Below are 24,551 nucleotides of genomic sequence, written 5' to 3' on the forward strand. Positions count from 1 at the left end.
CCGCAGTGGGCAGGGCGATGGCGGAAATGCTGGATCGCTCACAAGGGACTTTGATAGTGTTTGATATTGCTGTCATAAGTAGCATTAACTGTCATCAACTAAAGTGTTGTTCTTGCAACCTGAAAGGTGGTGGCCAGTCCAGACAGACGAGGCCCTTTGCAGACGCCCCATACAGAGATGAAAACTGGTGTAATGTTGTCGTTTTGAACGTGGTCGGAGGAAACTTGAGCTTCTTTACAGAAAGTTCCATTCACCCTAATCCATCGGTATTTCTGTTTGGAGTTCATCTCTTTCAGTTCGGAGGGCCAGTCAGTTGAAACTCATTTCCTCAGATAGAAACAAAGCTAACCAGTAGCTAACTATACAAAGAACGGAATGATAACCTTGACAGAGACTGCAGTCCTAAACCTGCGTTTAACGGTTTTTAAATGGCTGATGTGAACGGGATATTCTGCAATGAACCCATAAACATCCGGTGTGCCTACAATATGACAACAACAACGTTGGCCCTCTGTTACCTGCGCTAAACTTCAAGGATTCTGACTGGACTACTGTATGCAGGGTGCCAGTTTTATTATGATACATTCAAGTGCCAAAACAATCGACTCATTGGAAACGCCATCATCACACAGGCCAGTGAGAAATCGTGGGACAGAAATGTCTTCTTTTCTTAACAATAAAGGTGTTTTTTCTGAACAAGTGACTGATTCTTACATTAAAACCAAAATCAAACACAAAGTGAAAGAAAGATTTTTCACAATCTATGAATTATAGGAGCTATATACATGAACACAGAGCATCTCAGAAAAGGAACCCCAAGTCCTTCAGTTATTCAGGCTGGTCCCTCCGTCCCCTGGTCCCTCTGTCCCCTGGTCCCTCTGTCCCCTGGTCCCTCCGTCCCTCTGTCCCCTGGTCCCTCTTCCTCTTTCTCCGGTTGCCCTGTCCCTCCTCCGCTCTGAACTGGTGTCTGAGGCGGGAAAACAAAAACACCATCTAGTCTGGGCACAAACCCTGAGCCAGTAAACATTTCAATGTCATCAAATCAAACTCAAATCAGACCCTCATTTCCAGCCCATTCTGAGAGGTTTATAGTCCATTCAGCAGCCTTGCTGGTTCAAAGGTCAGACTCACCTGGACTGCAGCGGTTCAAAGGTCAGACTCACCTGGACTGCAGCGGTTCAAAGGTCAGACTCACCTGGACTGCCAGCGCCGGCCGCTGTTCCACACTCGGCCAAAAGAGGGCAGCCAGTTGGCGTCGGTCTGGGAGCTGTGGTCGAAGTTTGCCCCGACGCGGTTGGGAGGCAGCTTCCTCAGCTTCTCCTGCTCCCCTGGGAGAGAGGGCAACAACACGCCCACGTTTAGAGAGGGGGCAACAACACGCTCACGTTTAGAGAGGGGGCAACAACACGCTCACATTCAGAGAGGGGGCAACAACACGCCCACATTTAGAGAGGGGGCAACAACACGCCCACGTTTTGAGAGGGGGCAACAACACGCCCACGTTTAGAGAGGGGGCAACAACACGTCCACGTTTAGAGAGGGGGCAACAACACGCTCACGTTTAGAGAGGGGGCAACAACACGCTCACGTTTAGAGAGGGGGCAACAACACGCTCACGTTTAGAGAGGGGGCAACAACACGCTCACGTTTAGAGAGGGGGCAACAACACACCCACGTTTAGAGAGGGGGCAACAACACGCTCACGTTTAGAGAGGGGGCAACAACACGCTCACGTTTAGAGAGGGGGCAACAACACACCCACATTTAGAGAGGGGGCAACAACACGCCCACGTTTAGAGAGGGGGCAACAACACGCTCACGTTTAGAGAGGGGGCAACAACACGCTCATGTTTAGAGAGGGGGCAACAACACGCTCACGTTTAGAGAGGGGGCAACAACACACCCACGTTTAGAGAGGGGGCAACAACACGCTCACGTTTAGAGAGGGGGCAACAACACACCCACATTTAGAGAGGGGGCAACAACACGCCCACGTTTAGAGAGGGGGCAACAACACGCTCACGTTTAGAGAGGGGGCAACAACACGCTCACATTTAGTGGAAATCAAGAGGAAGTGGACTACAGATCATGACTGTACTGATGGCTTGAATTCACACAGCAGTTTCACTGCTCCCATCCTTAACAGAGACTAGTGAAGTTTGAAATCCTCACAGGTGCTGAGTGCTGATGTACTGGTGACCAGTTCTACCTCCCTGGCGATAAATCTGATGTACTGGTTATCAGTTCTACCTCCCTGGTGATAAATCTGATGTACTGGTTATCAGTTCTACCTCCCTGGTGATAAATCTGATCTACTGGTTATCAGTTCTACCTCCCTGGTGATAAATCTGATCTACTGGTTATCAGTTCTACCTCCCTGGTGATAAATCTGATCTACTGGTTATCAGTTCTACCTCCCTGGTGATAAATCTGATGTACTGGTGACCAGTAATACCTCCCTGGTGATAAATCTGATCTACTGGTTATCAGTTCTACCTCCCTGGTGATAAATCAAATGTTTTTAGTCCCAAACCCGGGAGGACCTACTCTGTTTGAGGAAGTCGAGCAGCGACGGTCCGATCGGAGCAGCTGGTCCAGATCCGCCATCCGGAGGTTCACCCTGCAGCCACGGAGGAACGGCTCCTACACAAGTACACACGTGAGTACACACACACACGCACACACACACGGGTCAGACAAGTACACACACACGGGTCAGACAAGTACACACGTGAGTACACACGTGAGTACACACACGGGTCAGACAAGTACACACGTGAGTACACACACACACAGGTCAGACAAGTACACACGTGAGTACACACACACACGGGTCAGACAAGTACACACACGTGAGTACACACACGGGTCAGACAAGTACACACGTGAGTACACACACACACGGGTCAGACAAGTACACACGTGAGTACACACACACACAGGTCAGACAAGTACACACGTGAGTACACACACACACACACACGGGTCAGACAAGTACACACGTGAGTAAACACACACACAGGTCAGACAAGTACACACGTGAGTACACACACACACAGGTCAGACAAGTACACACGTGAGTACACACACACGCACGGTTCAGACAAGTACACACGTGAGTACACACACAAACACAAGTACACACACACACACGGATCAGACAAGTACACACGTGAGTACACACACACACACACACGGTTCAGACAAGTACACACGTGAGTACACATGTAAAAAACAAGGTGTTATCCGTTGTGGTGGTTTGTGCGATGCCGTTACCTGTGTGAACATTCCCACTGTTGGAGGAATCCTGTGGGCAGAGAGGGGAAGGGACGATGAGTTAATGACTTCTGGTTTCCTGATGTATTATGACTGACAGGACATGTCCTACCTGGTAACCAATGAAAGTCAGGCCTTGTCCAGTTCCTGTCCACTGCCCATCCACCATTGGGTCGACCCAGCTTGGCCCCGCCTGCTCATCTGTCCCTGGGGGCCTGAAGTGAGAGCTACTCCCAAAATGAAGACCCACATTAACATCACAAGAACAGTCATGTGCACCGATACAACATACAAAGAATACAACTTCCATTACTCTTATTGTATACCAGTGTAATTGCCGTTTTATACCTGTGTAATTCATTACTATGTAAAACTGTGTTACCTTGGAGACAACCTTCCACCATCTTACCTGGAAGCCAGCGGTGTAGAATGGAACAGGCCTGGCGCGCCGTTGGACTGCTCCAGCTCTGCCTCAGGCTGAGGTCGATTCAGGAAGAGCCAACAGTGTTTCACAGTATTCACACAAGACCTACCACCTAAGACCTACTACCAAAGACCTACCACCTAAGACCTACTACCAAAGACCTACCACCTAAGACCTACTACCAAAGACCTACTACCTAAGACCTACTACCAAAGACCTACCACCTAAGACCTACTACCAAAGACCTACCACCAAAGACCTACTACCAAAGACCTACCACCTAAGACCTACTACCAAAGACCTACCACCTAAGACCTACTACCAAAGACCTACCACCTAAGACCTACTACCAAAGACCTACCACCTAAGACCTACTACCTAAGACCTACCACCTAAGACCTACTACCAAAGACCTACCACCTAAGACCTACTACCAAAGACCTACCACCTAAGACCTACTACCTAAGACCTACTACCTAAGACCTACTACCTAAGACCTACTACCAAAGACCTACCACCTAAGACCTACTACCAAAGACCTACCACCTAAGACCTACTACCAAAGACCTACTACCACCTAAGACCTACCACCTAAGACCTACCACCTAAGACCTACTACCTAAGACCTACTACCAAAGACCTACCACCTAAGACCTACTACCAAAGACCTACTACCAAAGACCTACTACCAAAGACCTACTACCAAAGACCTACCACCTAAGACCTACTACCAAAGACCTACTACCAAAGACCTACTACCAAAGACCTACTACCAAAGACCTTCCACCTAAGACCTACTACCAAAGACCTACTACCAAAGACCTACTACCAAAGACCTACCACCTAAGACCTACCACCTAAGACCTACCACCTAAGACCTACCACCTAAGACCTACCATCTAAGACCTACTACCAAAGACCTACTACCAAAGACCTACTACCAAAGACCTACCACCTAAGACCTACTACCAAAGACCTACTACCAAAGACCTACCACCTAAGACCTACTACCAAAGACCTACCACCTAAGACCTACTACCAAAGACCTACCACCTAAGACCTACTACCAAAGACCTACCACCTAAGACCTACTACCTAAGACCTACTACCTAAGACCTACTACCAAAGACCTACCACCTAAGACCTACTACCAAAGACCTACCACCTAAGACCTACTACCAAAGACCTACCACCTAAGACCTACTACCAAAGACCTACCACCTAAGACCTACTACCAAAGACCTACCACCTAAGACCTACTACCAAAGACCTACTACCAAAGACCTACTACCAAAGACCTACCACCTAAGACCAACTACCAAAGACCTACTACCAAAGACCTACTACCAAAGACCTACTACCAAAGACCTTCCACCTAAGACCTACTACCAAAGACCTACTACCTAAGACCTACCACCTAAGACCTACCACCTAAGACCTACCACCTAAGACCTACCATCTAAGACCTACTACCAAAGACCTACTACCAAAGACCTACTACCAAAGACCTACCACCTAAGACCTACTACCAAAGACCTACCACCTAAGACCTACTACCAAAGACCTACCACCTAAGACCTACTACCAAAGACCTACTACCAAAGACCTACTACCAAAGACCTACTACCAAAGACCTACTACCAAAGACCTACTACCAAAGACCTACCACCTAAGACCTACTACCAAAGACCTACTACCTAAGACCTACTACCAAAGACCTACTACCAAAGACCTACCACCTAAGACCTACTACCAAAGACCTACTACCAAAGACCTACCACCTAAGACCTACTACCAAAGACCTACTACCAAAGACCTACTACCAAAGACCTACTACCTAAGACCTACTACCAAAGACCTACTACCTAAGACCTACTACCAAAGACCTACTACCAAAGACCTACTACCAAAGACCTACTACCAAAGACCTACTACCAAAGACCTACTACCTAAGACCTACTACCAAAGACCTACTACCAAAGACCTACCACCTAAGACCTACTACCAAAGACCTACCACCGACTTTCCTGGAAATTGGTCTAGTATTTTTTGCGAATTCCTGCTAACAGACAAACAAATGAACACGCGCCACCAAAAACATGACCTCTCCCTGCGCTGTTGCTGGGGTGTAGGTAATGACAGACTTCACACAAAGAAGGTTAAGTAACAGTTATGTGGATACTGCCGTTGCATCCTGGGAAAACAAACCTCAAGGAGAGATTGGAGGATTTCCTGTCGCTGATGCTCCTGGGCACGGATATGAGCGGCTTGCTGGAAACAGACGGAAATGCATGTATCAACAAAGAATTGATTACTTGAACAACTTGACTTGAAGTAATCATGTTTATAAATAAAAAACACTTTACTTGCTTGATGTGCTCATCTTCCTTCTCCTCAAATGAGTCCAATGCTTTTGCCACTTCCGTTTTGAACCTGAAATTGAAGTTGTTTAAGGATTAAAGGTTGTTTATTTGTAATACAAGATGTACAACGAAATGCTCAAAGGTTTGTCATCATTGTTCGTAAAGGCAAGGTTTGGTCTTTCTCTGAGCAAACCTTTCTGTCTCTTCTTCGGTCACGATGAACTTGTCCTTCAACTTGGGGTCAGCTTTGTTCTCCCAGAAGAATGTGTGGGTTTTCTTTCTGTGTTCTGGGCTGAAATTACAGGTGACAGTCCATGAAAGCATGTAAGTGAAAATGGATGATTCAGTCACACTGAAGTCGTGGTTAAGCAGAAATAACCATTACCTGGCCATGTGCTCTATGAGCCAATAAACCTTACCTGGCCATGTGCTCTATGAGCCAATAACCCTTACCTGGCCATGTGCTCTATGAGCCTATAACCCTTACCTGGCCATGTGCTCTATGAGCCTATAACCATTACCTGGCCATGTGCTCTATGAGCCTATAACCATTACCTGGCCATGTGCTCTATGAGCCAATAACCCTTACCTGGCCATGTGCTCTATGATCCAATAACCCTTACCTGGCCATGTGCTCTATGATCCAATAACCCTTACCTGGCCATGTGCTCTATGAGCCAATAACCATTACCTGGCCATGTGCTCTATGAGCCAATAAACCTTACCTGGCCATATGCTCTAAGATCCCTCCAAACAGCACAGTCATGTTGCTATCGGTCACGTGTCTCTCCACCTCGAGCGCGCAGCAGTAGCACCAGAACCTGCGCTCGTGCTGCGTGCAATCAAACTTCTGCACGAGCGGCTTCCTGATTGTCCGACGCGCATCTTTCACCTGCGTCACGTGGTGCATTGTTAGAAGAACATTATAGCAACGTGCTGTAGTATATTTTTATACTGTATTACATCAATACATTTGTATTACTCTCATGTAGTAATCAATTTACTAAGAATAATTAATAAACTTCACTTTAGGTAGAACTCTGTAATTACAAGTAACCTAACATGTAGATTACAACAGAGGCCCTGTCCTGAGTAAACATTCCTTTGTCCTCTGGGTCAATGAAGATAACACCTCGTCTACAGTTGTAACGTGATCTTAGGAGGACACAGGAAGAATCCTTGATTGCCCCCATGTCCGGAGGGGGGCAGAGCCCAGTGTCCTATTGACCAATTACAAGACTAGTTGATCAGATCTGTGTTAATGAACATCCCTTGTATGCAAATTTGTTTGTCATGTGATACTTGGCCTGAAGCCAAGTATATAAGCTCGCCACCTCGTAAAAGAACTTAGTATTGCCGAAGATTTGACCTGTGAAGGCGTGCTCAATAAATATTTGATTTGACCGCATTTTGCTCCTGGAGTACTTTCTTTTTGCCCAAAAGTTAAGAACTGAAGATACCACCGTGCAAAATACATCAATCACATCAATCCTATCAGAAGAGCATCAGGGCTCAAGTGTACAGATTACCTGCCTTTTCAAGGAATTTGACGAGGACCACCTTTAGTTTGCTCTGGTGGCTTTTCCCGAAGATGTGTCCTTTTCCCGAAAAGAATGTTTGCCTACATATTGCACAGTAAAATGCACCCATCAAGAAACTCTACACGTTCCCAATTCTACACTTTATAATCTTTCCTAGAAGAATCTAACGTTTGCTAGCCCTCGCTTGCGAGCATATAGCTAGCTAACTGCTAACTTAGTTTCCAAATGATGCTAATGCCATTGATTAGCTCGCACTATCTATAAAGCAAGCGAACAACCGTTGTGCATGAATCCATAAGCTTACTATCAAAGATCATCGATGCATATGGAGGAAGAACTAGACACTCATCTAAATAAAGAGGTGCATTTAGAGGAGCTCATAAAAACTAGCTCCCCGAGCTATCGACTGTATCTCTACTTTTTCACAATAAAAGTCTACTAACAAAATGTTCTTCTTCTTCTTCTTCTTTTGAATTTCCGGCAGAGTGGACGCCGCAATGCGTGTTACTGCCCTCCACTGGTTTGGTGCTTTAAGCACCTAGATCTTCATATAGCCCAGTATCGTGCTGGAACTGCAGTACTGCCTGTTATCATCTGGTGGTTCTCATTGTGCCCAAACAAAGAAAAAACAGAAAAAAGCCTCCACTCCCAGCCCTGACATCCTTATATATAAACTATCTTTCTGTACTATATTTGCTGCACTCTAGAAACACGTTTTACAGTTTCTGGCTGCCCACATTTGCATAGCCCTGTGTCATGCTTTCCTATTAAAAACACGTTCTTGTTTAACCCACAGTGTCCCAGCCTCAACCCACAGTGTCCCAGCCTCAACCCACAGTGTCCCAGCCTCCACCCACAGTGTCCCAGCCTCCACCCACAGTGTCCCAGCCTCAACCCACAGTGTCCCAGCCTCAACCCACAGTGTCCCAGCCTCAACCCACAGTGTCCCAGCCTCAACCCACAGTGTCCCAGCCTCAACCCACAGTGTCCCAGCCTCAACCCACAGAGTCCCAGCCTCAACCCACAGTGTCCCAGCCTCCACCCCACAGTGTCCCAGCCTCAACCCACAGTGTCCCAGCCTCCACCCACAGTGTCCCAGCCTCAACCCACAGTGTCCCAGCCTCCACCCACAGTGTCCCAGCCTCAACCCACAGTGTCCCAGCCTCAACCCACAGTGTCCCAGCCTCAACCCACAGTGTCCCAGCCTCAACCCACAGTGTCCCAGCCTCAACCCACAGAGTCCCAGCCTCAACCCACAGTGTCCCAGCCTCAACCCACAGTGTCCCAGCCTCCACCCCACAGTGTCCCAGCCTCAACCCACAGTGTCCCAGCCTCAACCTACACAGCTTAACTCATCTAACAACATGTTGAGGGTTGAGCTCAGGGTTGCTGCCCTCTTGTGGGCAGGATGGATTTCTGAATTATTGAGTAGAGAGTAGGGGTTATTTGCCAATGATTGCATTTTATTTTCTAAATTAAACAAACAAACCAAAATATCCAATTAGTGGAATAAATCCATTCAAAATGAATTAAATAAGTACAAACAAGATTTCACAGAAAAGTAACACACAGTAGCTACAGCCATGGTAACCATGGTAACCAAAGAAAAGAAAAGAAACACAGGTATTGAGGCAGTTTGTTTGCAGGTCATCATGAGGATCACGTCTCAAAAAAACGTTCGAATCATGTCTGTGAAAGGCAACAAATTCATCATTCAGTGCGTATTATGACTTTTTCATTTGATTTCATGAGACAGTAGGCTACAATAGGATTAGTCCTCCTCCTAACAGTATTATCCCTCTCCTCACCAGGGCTGCTCATGCTCCTGGCCAGCGCTCGGAAGGAATCCCCCGTCAGGTTGTGGATCTCGTCTCGGAGCCTGCGGCGTCCGTCCATGGTCAGGTGCCACAGGCAGGACTTCCTCTTCCCCTCGCCACACACCTGCTGGGGGGTCTTCTTGAAGCTGTTGCTGAAACACAGGTTGTGACGAATTGTGTTTTTCCAGCCGTCTGGGGCCGTCTGGAAGAAGGGGAAGTGCTCTCTGGAAGAAAGATGGTGATGTCATGAGCCACAATAAAGAAGGGTCCGCACTAGCCCAGCAATGGAAGGATCTGAACACAGAGCTCAACGGTTCCCTACTCAACATGTTTAAACATGTTCAACAGCAGAGCTCACCTGGCGACCCAGCTGTAATATGCCATATTCAGATTAAAAACACTATACTGCTCACCTGAACCTTGAACCTTGACCCTCACCTGGTGAAGTTATAGATCTGCTGGACATTGAGGCTGCCTGCGCGACTGCTGCTGAGCGCCATGGCGATGATGATGCAGTAGTTGACGGGTGGGCGTGCCCAGGCTCCGGCGCCGGACGGCAGGCGGTTGCTGTCCTGCAGGATCCTCTGGAGACGCCTGTTCTGGGCCAGACTCCGCCTCCTCAGCCCCGCCTTGGTCGCCCGCCCCCCTCGCCCCCTGCCGGAGGTTCTGGCTTTCCGGTAAACGGGGACATCCGCGGAAGAGGCGTCATCCTCATCCGTCAGCTGATATGAGATGACATGGTTATTTAAAAGAGGCGTCATCCTCATCCGTCAGCTGATGTGAGATGACATGGTTATTTAAAAGAGATTCATTTTGTAGGCCACAGACACTCAGATGACCTTATCTCCATCTTAACACACAACACCCCGGAGCCATCCAATCAGAACACACAACACCCCGGAGCCATCCAATCAGAACACAACACAGAACAACCCATTCTGACTAAGCTCTACATAATGTGCTTCAGTTTACTTAGTAGGCCAAAACTGTCATCCTGCCGATTAGAGTCGGGCCTACCAGGTACTCGCTGGACGAAGAGGCCTCATGATGAGATTCATCCAGACATGTGTCGTCAATGGCTGAGACGACATCTTGGATGTGTCTGGGCTGGACAGGGCCCACCGAGGACTGGGACACAGGTCTGGGGTACTGCTCAGGCATCTTAGGTGGCTTTGAGGCTCTTTTAGGGTACTTAATAGGGCATGCAAGCGTGGGGTTGACCATCAGCCATAGATTCGGCTGCACTGAGGCTTCTGAGGTGGAAGAACATTATGAAAGAATGTTGATCATGTTGACAATACAAAGTTATTGAGAAAGTGAGTATCCTACTGTGCAGATGAAAAGAACGATATCTCTCTCACCTGATGGATGACTGTTCTGACATATGAGGTCTTCCTTTCTCCTTGATATCCTTGCATTTTGCCACTGAACAAGATACTGACGATTCAGTTTATTGTCTGTCAATAATGGAAACAAATGTAGGCTATTATGTGGCTAGAGCGCATGGCAGTTGGACCAGCTCTTGTAATCTGCATCCAGAAGATGCAGATACATTCTGAAACTCCCATCGTCTGCTTCTTACCTTGATAAAACTGATCGGTTGTTGTAGTGAGCTTGATCTCCTCGTTCATGTCCCAGTCACTGAGACCGGTTGAGAGATGGAGGTCGAGGAACTTGCTTCTGGATTGGAACTGAAGGCCCAGATACATTCTGGTTCCACCGATAGAGCAAATATACTTGACTTCTTTCAAGAAGACATGAATCACCCCTCTTCAAAACCATGCGAATTACGGTATGTGGTCAAATTCTTTCTATAAGTGACGATGGGTCCATTATTGGTAAGTGAGAACATGACCACCAGGTGCAAGAGATTACCGGGAGCGCGCGCTTTACCGGCAGTCCGCCGGTGAGTGTGTAAACAGAGACATGGATGTATAAAAACACGCAGGAAACATTTTTAAATGTAAGGCTTAATTGATACAATTCAATGCGGATACAACAGTATCCACCCTTGATTAATTAAAATAAATAAGTGCACATTTTATTTTATTTTAGTCAACATGAGGCAGCAACATTCATTGACCCATCATTGAAACACACCTCATTAGTTCTTCTTTTGTAATATCATTGTTTAAAAAAAAAAAAATCTAATCTAATTACTAAATTACATGCAAACCGATTTTGATTACAATGCCTAATGGTATCTGTGTAACTGCACTAGGCTACAATGCAAGCTTTAGAAATGTATGCAATCTCAATCTCCACCAACAGACAGAGCAATGGTGACAATAAGAGCCACTAGTAAGATAAACATGGCGACAGACAGGATGACCGTGATGACCACCATGGCCCCGCTGCGTGCCGGCAGGCCTTCGTCTAGTTGGTTGTAGTCCTTGACTGCAGCAAACAGCAAAGTTGAAATCAGTAGAAGACAGTAGAATAATAGGGTATTGGATACAGACTTTGTACTGGAATTTAGACATGCAACCAAAAACAAGTCTTATGTAAAAAGCTAATTGTGTTGTCTTACCCTCTCTTGTGTTGGTCAGCAGGATGTTACTTCTCTGGTCCCCCACCACAAACTGAACACTAAACCAAACACCAGATGCTCAACCTCTATTCTCATTTTAAAGGAATACATGATAAAACACGGCCTGTACCAGCAAACTGGTAACCTCAGAGCTAACCTCAAAACAAACCTGTACCAGCAAATAACCTCAAAACAAACCTGTACCAGCAAATAACCTCAAAACCAACCTGTATGTGGTCCCGCTGGTGAGGTTGGTGACTTGGTAGCCGAGGTCTTTAGTCACAGTGAACTGTCCGTTATTCTCTGTGTCTGTGATCACGGCCCTTCTGGAGCGACAGCTTGGCACAGTGAATACATTGGGCAATTCTGTTGAATGAAAGTTACCATTTTATATGTAATTTACCATTTTATATTTGATATATCTATCAATCAATCTCTTGAATATACTATAGTAGCCTACTTGCCTGGATAACAGCTGTTTATTGTGTTTATAAAAGAGGTGAATGTGTTTAATACTCACTGATCTCATTGGTGGCGGTGCTGTTGTAGACCAGACTGACCTTCTTTGATGCCAGAGAACAAGGGGGGAAAGTCAGGAGCAGAGAATCCATCAAGCGACCCGTTACAACTCCATCCGCCTCCTTCAGCAGGCTCACCTGGAAGTCTGATCAATCAATAATAAGACACACGCAGAAAACTGATTCAAATGTCAGAGCATGGTTAATTTTGCTTACCAACCTTTTGGGCACTTTGGCATAGAACGGCATTCACTTTGTTGTACATCTTCAAACTAAAACTGCATGATGCAAGATGAATAATCTCATGTGAATATAAATGTTTTACAGATCAGAAAAACTGCAACGCACCTGCATTGGAGAGAGTGAAAAGCAGCCCAACGATGAACAGCATTCCTCTCATTGTTATTGTGAGAAATGAAGCCCTGCTACTGTAAGTAGGTGAGAGACTGAACACTATAGGGGCGCAGAGCACGCTGGACTCACTGGGAACGGCCGGCTCATGAGCCAATCAGAGAGAGGCTCTTCCAGGGGAAACAGGGATAAACAGGTCCGACCAGGTCTGTGTACATCTGAACCTTTGTTTGGGCTCCCAAGCCTCAAGGGACCCTACAGGTGCGTCTGACCCAGAGAGCGCTCGTATTTCCAAGCACTGTCAAATAAAAAGTCACGGAATAACATTGATTTCTCATGGAGATAGAGGTGCTGGGGTCAGTTCTACTCAGTAATCTACTACTACTACTACTACACACACACACACACACACACACACACACACACACACACGCACACACAAAACGTGTCTCATACTCATTAATGGCGAGTGGTTTAGGCTACTGATTGCATTGTGTAAGTCTGTGTAGTCTACTCTTGTAGCCTACTAGTGTGAACGTGGTGTAGCCTACTCTTGTAGCCTACTAGTGTGAACGTGGTGTAGCCTACTCTTGTAGCCTACTAGTGTGAACATGGTGTAGGCTACTCTTGTAGCCTACTAGTGTGAACATGGTGTAGGCTACTCTTGTAGCCTACTAGTGTGAACATGGTGTAGGCTACTCTTGTAGCCTACTAGTGTGAACATGGTGTAGCCTACTCTTGTAGCCTACTAGTGTGAACATGGTGTAGCCTACTCTTGTAGCCTACTAGTGTGAACATGGTGTAGCCTACTCTTGTAGCCTACTAGTGTGAACGTGGTGTAGCCTACTCTTGTAGCCTACTAGTGTGAACATGGTGTAGCCTACTCTTGTAGCCTACTAGTGTGAACATGGTGTAGGCTACTCTTGTAGCCTATAGTGTGAACATGGTGTAGCCTACTCTTGTAGCCTACTAGTGTGAACATGGTGTAGCCTACTCTTGTAGCCTACTAGTGTGAACATGGTGTAGGCTACTCTTGTAGCCTATAGTGTGAACATGGTGTAGCCTACTCTTGTAGCCTATAGTGTGAACATGGTGTAGGCTACTCTTGTAGCCTATAGTGTGAACATGGTGTAGCCTACTCTTGTAGCCTATAGTGTGAACATGGTGTAGGCTACTCTTGTAGCCTATAGTGTGAACATGGTGTAGCCTACTCTTGTAGCCTACTAGTGTGAACATGGTGTAGCCTACTCTTGTAGCCTACTAGTGTGAACGTGGTGTAGGCTACTCTTGTAGCCTACTAGTGTGAACATGGTGTAGCCTACTCTTGTAGCCTACTAGTGTGAACATGGTGTCGGCTACTCTTGTAGCCTATAGTGTGAACATGGTGTAGCCTACTCTTGTAGCCTACTAGTGTGAACGTGGTGTAGGCTACTCTTGTAGCCTACTAGTGTGAACGTGGTATAGGCTACTCTTGTAGCCTACTAGTGTGAACATGGTGTAGGCTACTCTTGTAGCCTATAGTGTGAACATGGTGTAGGCTACTCTTGTAGCCTATAGTGTGAACGTGGTGTAGGCTACTCTTGTAGCCTACTAGTGTGAACATGGTGTAGCCTACTCTTGTAGCCTACTAGTGTGAACGTGGTATAGGCTACTCTTGTAGCCTATAGTGTGAACATGGTGTAGGCTACTCTTGTAGCCTACTAGTGTGAACGTGGTGTAGGCTACTCTTGTAGCCTACTAGTGTGAACGTGGTGTAGGCTACTCTTGTAGCCTACTAGTGTGAACATGGTGTAGGCTACTCTTGTAGCCTACTAGTGTGAACGTGGTGTAGCCTACTCTTGTAGCCTACTAGTGTGAACATGGTGTAGGCTACTCTTGTAGCCTACTAGTGTGAACATGGTGTAGCCTACTCTTGTAGCCTACTAGTGTGAACATGGTGTAGCCTACTCTTGTAGCCTACTAGTGTGAACGTGGTGTAGCCTACTCTTTTAGCCTACTAGTGTGAACATGGTGTAGCCTACTCTTGTAGCCTACTAGTGTGAACGTGGTGTAGCCTACTCTTGTAGCCTACTAGTGTGAACATGGTGTAGCCTACTCTTGTAGGCTACTAGTGTGAACATGGTGTAGGCTACTCTTGTAGCCTATAGTGTGAACATGGTGTAGCCTACTCTTGTAGCCTACTAGTGTGAACATGGTGTAGCCTACTCTTGTAGCCTACTAGTGTGAACATGGTGTAGGCTACTCTTGTAGCCTATAGTGTGAACATGGTGTAGCCTACTCTTGTAGCCTATAGTGTGAACATGGTGTAGGCTACTCTTGTAGCCTATAGTGTGAACATGGTGTAGCCTACTCTTGTAGCCTATAGTGTGAACATGGTGTAGGCTACTCTTGTAGCCTATAGTGTGAACATGGTGTAGCCTACTCTTGTAGCCTACTAGTGTGAACATGGTGTAGGCTACTCTTGTAGCCTATAGTGTGAACATGGTGTAGGCTACTCTTGTAGCCTACTAGTGTGAACGTGGTGTAGGCTACTCTTGTAGCCTACTAGTGTGAACGTGGTGTAGGCTACTCTTGTAGCCTACTAGTGTGAACATGGTGTAGGCTACTCTTGTAGCCTACTAGTGTGAACGTGGTATAGGCTACTCTTGTAGCCTATAGTGTGAACATGGTGTAGGCTACTCTTGTAGCCTACTAGTGTGAACATGGTGTAGTCTACTCTTGTAGTCTACTAGTGTGAACGTGGTGTAGCCTACTCTTGTAGCCTATAGTGTGAACATGGTGTAGGCTACTCTTGTAGCCTACTAGTGTGAACATGGTGTAGCCTACTCTTGTAGCCTACTAGTGTGAACGTGGTATAGGCTACTCTTGTAGCCTATAGTGTGAACGTGGTGTAGGCTACTCTTGTAGCCTACTAGTGTGAACATGGTGTAGCCTACTCTTGTAGCCTACTAGTGTGAACGTGGTGTAGCCTACTCTTGTAGCCTACTAGTGTGAACATGGTGTAGCCTACTCTTGTAGCCTACTAGTGTGAACATGGTGTATAGGCTACTCTTGTAGCCTACTAGTGTGAACATGGTGTAGGCTACTCTTGTAGCCTACTAGTGTGAACATGGTGTAGCCTACTCTTGTAGCCTATAGTGTGAACATGGTATAGGCTACTCTTGTAGCCTACTAGTGTGAACATGGTGTAGGCTACTCTTGTAGCCTACTAGTGTGAACATGGTGTAGCCTACTCTTGTAGCCTACTAGTGTGAACATGGTGTAGGCTACTCTTGTAGCCTATAGTGTGAACATGGTGTAGCCTACTCTTGTAGCCTATAGTGTGAACATGGTGTAGACTACTCTTGTAGCCTATAGTGTGAACATGGTGTAGCCTACTCTTGTAGCCTACTAGTGTGAACGTGGTGTAGCCTACTCTTGTAGCCTATAGTGTGAACGTGGTGTAGCCTACTCTTGTAGCCTATAGTGTGAATGTGGTGTAGCCTACTCTTGTAGCCTACTAGTGTGAACATGGTGTAGGCTACTCTTGTAGCCTACTAGTGTGAACGTGGTGTAGCCTACTCTTGTAGCCTACTAGTGTGAACATGGTGTAGGCTACTCTTGTAGCCTACTAGTGTGAACATGGTGTAGGCTACTCTTGTAGCCTACTAGTGTGAACATGGTGTAGCCTACTCTTGTAGCCTACTAGTGTGAACATGGTGTAGCCTACTCTTGTAGCCTACTAGTGTGAACGTGGTGTAGGCTACTCTTGTAGCCTACTAGTGTGAACATGGTGTAGCCTACTCTTGTAGCCTACTAGTGTGAACATGGTGTCGGCTACTCTTGTAGCCTATAGTGTGAACATGGTGTAGCCTACTCTTGTAGCCTACTAGTGTGAACATGGTGTAGGCTACTCTTGTAGCCTATAGTGTGAACATGGTGTAGACTACTCTTGTAGCCTATAGTGTGAACGTGGTGTAGGCTACTCTTGTAGCCTACTAGTGTGAACATGGTGTAGCCTACTCTTGTAGCCTACTAGTGTGAACGTGGTATAGGCTACTCTTGTAGCCTATAGTGTGAACATGGTGTAGGCTACTCTTGTAGCCTACTAGTGTGAACGTGGTGTAGGCTACTCTTGTAGCCTACTAGTGTGAACGTGGTGTAGGCTACTCTTGTAGCCTACTAGTGTGAACGTGGTGTAGGCTACTCTTGTAGCCTACTAGTGTGAACATGGTATAGGCTACTCTTGTAGCCTATAGTGTGAACATGGTGTAGGCTACTCTTGTAGCCTACTAGTGTGAACATGGTGTAGGCTACTCTTGTAGTCTACTAGTGTGAACGTGGTGTAGCCTACTCTTGTAGCCTATAGTGTGAACATGGTATAGGCTACTCTTGTAGCCTATAGTGTGAACGTGGTGTAGGCTACTCTTGTAGCCTACTAGTGTGAACATGGTGTAGCCTACTCTTGTAGCCTACTAGTGTGAACGTGGTGTAGCCTACTCTTGTAGCCTACTAGTGTGAACATGGTGTAGCCTACTCTTGTAGCCTACTAGTGTGAACATGGTGTATAGGCTACTCTTGTAGCCTATAGTGTGAACATGGTGTAGCCTACTCTTGTAGCCTATAGTGTGAACGTGGTGTAGCCTACTCTTGTAGCCTACTAGTGTGAACATGGTGTAGGCTACTCTTGTAGCCTACTAGTGTGAACATGGTATAGGCTACTCTTGTAGCCTACTAGTGTGAACATGGTGTAGGCTACTCTTGTAGCCTACTAGTGTGAACATGGTGTAGCCTACTCTTGTAGCCTATAGTGTGAACATGGTATAGGCTACTCTTGTAGCCTACTAGTGTGAACATGGTGTAGCCTACTCTTGTAGCCTACTAGTGTGAACATGGTGTAGCCTACTCTTGTAGCCTACTAGTGTGAACGTGGTGTAGGCTACTCTTGTAGCCTACTAGTGTGAACGTGGTGTAGGCTACTCTTGTAGCCTACTAGTGTGAACATGGTGTAGGCTACTCTTGTAGCCTACTAGTGTGAACGTGGTATAGGCTACTCTTGTAGCCTATAGTGTGAACATGGTGTAGGCTACTCTTGTAGCCTACTAGTGTGAACATGGTGTAGGCTACTCTTGTAGTCTACTAGTGTGAACGTGGTGTAGCCTACTCTTGTAGCCTATAGTGTGAACATGGTGTAGGCTACTCTTGTAGCCTACTAGTGTGAACATGGTGTAGCCTACTCTTGTAGCCTACTAGTGTGAACGTGGTATAGGCTACTCTTGTAGCCTATAGTGTGAACGTGGTGTAGGCTACTCTTGTAGCCTACTAGTGTGAACATGGTGTAGCCTACTCTTGTAGCCTACTAGTGTGAACGTGGTGTAGCCTACTCTTGTAGCCTACTAGTGTGAACATGGTGTAGCCTACTCTTGTAGCCTACTAGTGTGAACATGGTGTATAGGCTACTCTTGTAGCCTACTAGTGTGAACATGGTGTAGGCTACTCTTGTAGCCTACTAGTGTGAACATGGTGTAGCCTACTCTTGTAGCCTATAGTGTGAACATGGTATAGGCTACTCTTGTAGCCTACTAGTGTGAACATGGTGTAGGCTACTCTTGTAGCCTACTAGTGTGAACATGGTGTAGCCTACTCTTGTAGCCTACTAGTGTGAACATGGTGTAGGCTACTCTTGTAGCCTATAGTGTGAACATGGTGTAGCCTACTCTTGTAGCCTATAGTGTGAACATGGTGTAGACTACTCTTGTAGCCTATAGTGTGAACATGGTGTAGCCTACTCTTGTAGCCTACTAGTGTGAACGTGGTGTAGCCTACTCTTGTAGCCTATAGTGTGAACGTGGTGTAGCCTACTCTTGTAGCCTATAGTGTGAACATGGTGTAGCCTACTCTTGTAGCCTACTAGTGTGAACATGGTGTAGGCTACTCTTGTAGCCTACTAGTGTGAACGTGGTGTAGCCTACTCTTGTAGCCTACTAGTGTGAACATGGTGTAGGCTACTCTTGTAGCCTACTAGTGTGAACATGGTGTAGGCTACTCTTGTAGCCTACTAGTGTGAACATGGTGTAGCCTACTCTTGTAGCCTATAGTGTGAACGTGGTGTAGGCTACTCTTGTAGTCTACTAGTGTGAATGTGGTGTAGCCTACTCTTGTAGCCTACTAGTGTGAACATGGTGTAGCCTACTCTTGTAGCCTATAGTGTGAACATGGTGTAGGCTACTCTTGTAGTCTACTAGTGTGAACGTGGTGTAGCCTACTCTTGTAGCCTACTAGTGTGAACATGGTGTAGCCTACTCTTGTAGCCTATAGTGTGAACATGATGTAGGCTACTTTGGATTTTAAGAAAACCCATTTCAATATATCCCATCACTGTTCTGTAACCAGGCCTTTGGTGTAGTATGTATGCTTAACATAACCTCATCGATGCCTCAGACGGACTGTGTCTGTACTGCACATGTAAATAAAAGGAGGACCTTTATTTAGAAATGTTACCCATGTTACGCTCAGACTGACCAGTGGGGGGCAGCAACGCGCCGGTTCGAGGTCAAGTCTGCAGCAGGTTCCAAAAAGAAAGAAAGAACACCAAACGTGTTTTGCATGCTGGTTTTAGTTTTTGATTCGTGCGTAAAAGCAAGTCTTGCTACCTTGCTAACTCGTTAGATTAATTTCTCATCTAGTGTCATCAAACTATTAAAGTATTGATGGAAGAACTTCCAATGGACGCGGTGAGCACCTGAGACAGCTACTTGCTAATGTTAGACCTTCATGTCCGGTCTAGTCTTCTCCAGGGAGTTGTAGTATATACTTGGTTGTAGGTTATTTCAATAGCCTATCTAGCCTATAGGATAAAGGTATCGTTTGTCATTCTTGACCAAAATGTCCCCTTTTAATTTCCTGTGAGAATTTAATGCAAACATTGATCCCCTTTTTACTATGGTCAGAATTGTTTTCAAAAACTCTTCATCAAATGAAAACTTTTACACAACTTCAGAATCACAATGCCATTTTCATGCCACATCATGTGCATTTTAGAGGTTACTGTACTCCCTGTGAATAGCACAGAAACCTTATCAACCAATAGGGTTTGACTGACTGACTGACTGACTGACTGACTGACTGCCTGATTGATCTGGGTCTGACTGCCTGATTGATCTGGGTCTGACTGACTGATTGATCTGGGTTTGACTGACTGACTGACTGCCTGGTTGATCTGGGTCTGATTGATCTGGGTCTGATTGATCTGGGTCTGTGTATCTTCTCTTGCGCTCCCTGGAGGTGCAAACACGTTTTGCAGAATGTGTGTGACTGTTTGACCCCTGGGGGTGATCTGTTTGACCCCTGGGGGTGATCTGTGTGACCCCTGGGGGTGATGTTTGATCCCTGGGGGTGATCTGTTTGACTCCTGGGGGTGATCTGTTTGACCCCTGGGGGTGATCTGTTTGACCCCTGGGGGTGATGTTTGATCCCTGGGGTGATGTTTGACCCCTGGGGTGATCTGTTTGACCCCTGGGGGTGATCTGTTTGACCCCTGGGGTGATCTGTTTGACTCCTGGGGGTGATGTGTTTGACCCCTGGGGGTGATCTGTTTGACCCCTGGGGGTGATCTGTTTGACCCCTGGGGGTGATCTGTTTGACCCCTGGGGGTGATCTGTTTGACCCCTGGGGGTGATGTTTGACCCCTGGGGGTGATCTGTTTGACCCCTGGGGGTGATCTGTTTGACCCCTGGGGGTGATGTTTGACCCCTGGGGGTGATCTGTTTGACCCCTGGGGGTGATCTGTTTGACCCCTGGGGGTGATGTTTGACCCCTGGGAGTGATGTTTGACCCCTGGGGGTGATGTTTGACCCCTGGGGGTGATGTGTTTTATCCCTGGGGGTGATCTGTTTGACCCCTGGGGGTGATCTGTTTGACCCCTGGGGGTGATGTTTGACCCCTGGGGGTGATCTGTTTGACCCCTGGGGGTGACCTGTTTGACCCCTGGGGGTGATGTGCACCACTAAATTCTACTCTCATTATCTTTATCCGTCACCTGTGGTGTGGGATGTTGAATAATCCAACAAAATGGTGTGTTCATCCATGTCCTGGTACAATTCAATGATGTTTATTAGTCGTACGAGACACAGGACCAATGAGCAGCTCACCATGCAGCTGTTTGGTCTGGCAGGTTATAATCTATTACATCATAACTAGTAACTACCTACCTGGCCTGCAGAGATTTGAGTGATTGAATGTATAATGACTTGCAGACCTGTCTCACCTGTTCAGTTCCCAGTGGTCCGAGCGTGGGACCGTGGACACCGGGACCCTCTGGCGGTCCTCAGGGGGGTGTCGGTGAGGCTGGAGGACTGTCTCAGGACCAGGAGGACGAACAACGTGCTTCCTGACCCGACCCAGGAGACCCCGGCTGTGACCGTGGAGCTTCTGAACCGGGCCGAATGGACTAAGATTGTGGTGAAACATCAGGATGACATGCTCATCATTATGCCTCGTAAGTGGACTTTGTAAATAGCTATAGCTTTTATAAAATCTCCTCTTTTACATTGATGAAAGGTAGTTTGGTTCTTAGTCCAGTCAACTGATATGTCTGTTTCTCCCAGTTCTTTCTGGGCAGACGCAGGAAGACCCAGACCCTAACCCTACCCTAACCCTAACCCTAACCCTAACCCAGGAAGACCCAGACCCTAACCTACCCCTAACCCAGGAAGACCCAGGCCCTAACCTACCCCTAACCCAGGAAGACCCAGACCCTAACCCAACCCTAACCCAGGAAGACCCTAACCCTAACCTAACCCTAACCCAGGAAGACCCAGACCCTAACCTAACCCTAACCCAGGAAGACCCAGGCCCTAACCTAACCCTAACCCAGGAAGACCCAGACCCTCACCCTACCCTAACCAACCCTAACCCTAACCCAGGAAGACCCAGACCCTAACCCTACCCTAACCCAGGAAGACCCAGACCCTAACCCTAACCTAACCCAGGAAGACCCAGACCCTAACCCAACCCTAACCCTAACCCAGGAAGACCCAGACCCTAACCCTAACCCAGGAAGACCCAGACCCAACCCTAACCCAGGAAGACCCAGACCCTAACCTAACCCAGGAAGACCCAGACCCTAACCCTAACCCAGGAAGATCCAGACCCTAACCCAACCCTAACCCAGGAAGAGGTTGGTCAGCGTTCTCTTGTTGGTGAGTAACTCCTGAAGGTAGTCAGAACCACCCAGTAAAGAATGCATCCTCCTGCAATCAACTGGGAAACAGTGACTCAAATCCTGCCCTACCCTGCAGGAAACAGCCTGCCCTACCCTGCAGGAAACAGCCTGCCCTACCCTGCAGGAAACAGCCTGCCAGACCCTGCAGGAAACAGCCTGCCAGACCCTGCAGGAAACAGCCTGCCAGACCCTGCAGGAAACAGCCTGCCAGACCCTGCAGGAAACAGCCTGCCAGACCCTGCAGGAAACAGCCTGCCAGACCCTGCAGGAAACAGCCTGCCAGACCCTGCAGGAAACAGCCTGCCAGACCCTGCAGGAAACAGCCTGCCAGACCCTGCAGGAAACAGCCTGCCGGACCCTGCAGAAAACAGCCTGCCGGACCCTGCAGGAAACAGCCTGCCGGACCCTGCAGGAAACAGCCTGCCGGACCCTGCAGGAAACAGCCTGCCGGACCCTGCAGGAAACAGCCTGCCGGACCCTGCAGGAAACAGCCTGCCAGACCCTGCAGGAAACAGCCTGCCAGACCCTGCAGAAAACAGCCTGCCAGACCCTGCAGGAAACAGCCTGCCAGACCCTGCAGGAAACAGCCTGCCAGACCCTGCAAAAAACAGCCTGCCAGACCCTGCAAAAAACAGCCTGCCGGACCCTGCAGAAAACAGCCTGCCGGACCCTGCAGAAAACAGCCTGCCGGACCCTGCAGAAAACAGCCTGCCGGACCCTGCAGAAAACAGCCTGCCGGACCCTGCAAAAAGCAGCCTGCCAGACCCTGCAGGAAACAGCCTGCCAGACCCTGCAGGAAACAGCCAGGTTGGACCTGGGAAGCCCCCTGGAGGACGGCCGTTCCGCTGTGTGGAGTGTGGAAAGACGTTCCTCCAGCAAGCTCACCTGGCCGTTCACCAGAGGAGTCACACCGGGGAGAAACCCTTCTGCTGCTCCTACTGTGGGAGGAGGTTCAGCCAGCGGTCCGGCCTGCAGGTTCATGAACGGAAGCACACTGGTGAGAAACCGTACCAGTGCTCGGAATGTGGGGCGCGTTTTCCCCAGGTGGCGAACTTGAAAGCTCACCAGAAGAAGCACAGCAGAGTCATTCCCTTCGCCTGCTCCAACTGCGACATGCGTTTCTTCCATCAGAGTAATCTTCAGGTGCACCAGAGGACTCACACCGGGGAGAGACCTTTCCAATGCCTGGTCTGCAACAAGAGTTTCTCTCAAAGTGGAAACTTTAAGTCTCACATGAAAACACATGGAAAAACTCCACCATAGTGAAGAGCAGGTGGACCTGAAGATGGATACACCAGTTAGGAAACTCTACAGGAACTGTCTATTTTGTGCTTATTGAGAGAATGAATAACATATTGACATGCATTTATGCTATTTTAGACTGTTCATAGCATTACCTAATTATTTACAGTTATAATACAATTAATGAACCTCAAATATTCAACAGAAGTTTGTTTTGAAGATTATATAAATTACATTTAGGCTAACCTGTATCAGCCACCATCAAGATATTATGTCTAGATTTCATTGACCAGCCTCCTGCAAGCTAGCATGATTGAGCTTTAACAAAGGAAATCGTTTTTTGATAAATTACATTAAAGGTAAAAAAAAAAAAAAATCCAACAAAGTAAATGGTAAATGGACTGCACTTATATAGCGCTTTTCCACCTTAGCGGCACTCAAAGCACTTTACAATGGCCTCATTCACCCATACATTCACAAACACATGGCGGCAGCTGCCATGCAAGGTGCTAACCTGCTCATTGGGAGCAATTTGGTGTTAGGTGTCTTGCTCAAGGACACTTCGACATGTGGACAGGAGGAGCTGGGATTTGAACCACTGACCCTTCGATCATTGAACGACCCGCTCTACCAACTGAACTACAGCCACCCCTAACCCTAACAAAGTACCCAGTCTACTTTGATAATAGGTAATATTTCAGCTGTCAGAATGGAGCCCTGTTCTCCTTCATAACTCCCATATTTTGTTAGAATGTTGGCCTATATCTGAGAGACATTGATAAATTCTGTCATTATTGGTCGAAATGGTTACCATACAAGATGGCTACTGCCCCCCCCCCCCCCCCCATTCAGCTTTATATTGACGGCTCATTGCTATTATCATAGGCAATAGGTCTCCATAAGCTTTTAACCCTTCTGTGTCTTTGTGTTTTATTAGGGGAACACATGGTTTTGTATGGATCCACTGTTGTCGAAACAATAATCTTATTGATCACCTCTGAGGACAATATGGACTAAGATTGATCAGGACTGGAGAAGCACCTTGAAGCCTGCTCTTGAAAAAGAGAATGTTGGCCTATAGTCACCAACAAACATGGCCGACCAGCCCAACACTGGTGTTGGTTGGGCAGTGTGCAGGCACCCTAAGGCTGAGGCCACACCCACATGAACACAGTACAGAGAACACAGAGTATTTCTAAAAACGCATCCCCCAAAAACTCCATGTCCGTGTGGGCGGGGCCTAAATCAACACTAACCTCGTCCACTGGTAGGCCGATACGGACACAG

General features: G+C 47.2%; 3 protein-coding genes across 3 annotated transcripts; all 3 read right to left on the minus strand.

Annotated features, from left to right (window-relative positions):
* Positions 1-13: 13 nt before the first annotated feature.
* LOC311314547 (centrosomal AT-AC splicing factor-like) lies at positions 14-7,936 on the minus strand. The gene is made up of 11 exons (XM_084444957.1): positions 7,597-7,936; positions 6,789-6,955; positions 6,257-6,355; positions 6,067-6,133; positions 5,909-5,971; positions 3,686-3,753; positions 3,389-3,503; positions 3,277-3,307; positions 2,548-2,643; positions 1,196-1,328; positions 14-967 (listed from the first exon to the last, which is right to left on the minus strand). Exons 1-11 carry the CDS (start codon positions 7,711-7,713, stop codon positions 829-831), a joined length of 1,095 nt encoding a protein of 364 aa, XP_084301083.1. The 5' UTR covers positions 7,714-7,936; the 3' UTR covers positions 14-828.
* A 1,334-nt stretch (positions 7,937-9,270) lies between these two features.
* LOC311308407 (forkhead box protein N5-like) lies at positions 9,271-11,130 on the minus strand (the record flags this gene model as incomplete). Its single annotated transcript, XM_084437366.1, has 5 exons — positions 9,271-9,293; positions 9,413-9,645; positions 9,860-10,143; positions 10,439-10,674; positions 11,004-11,130. 5 exons carry the CDS (start codon positions 11,128-11,130, stop codon positions 9,271-9,273), a joined length of 903 nt encoding a protein of 300 aa, XP_084293492.1.
* Positions 11,131-11,675: 545 nt separating this feature from the next.
* LOC311308418 (uroplakin-2-like) lies at positions 11,676-12,718 on the minus strand (the record flags this gene model as incomplete). Its single annotated transcript, XM_084437377.1, has 3 exons — positions 11,676-11,818; positions 12,150-12,277; positions 12,690-12,718. The coding sequence occupies 3 exons, from the start codon at positions 12,716-12,718 to the stop codon at positions 11,676-11,678; spliced, it is 300 nt and encodes a 99-aa protein (XP_084293503.1).
* Positions 12,719-24,551: the final 11,833 nt, after the last annotated feature.

Source organism: Borostomias antarcticus, assembly GCF_949987555.1.
Source record: "Borostomias antarcticus genome assembly, chromosome: 1".
In the NCBI taxonomy this organism is placed as follows: Eukaryota; Metazoa; Chordata; class Actinopteri; order Stomiiformes; family Stomiidae; genus Borostomias; species Borostomias antarcticus.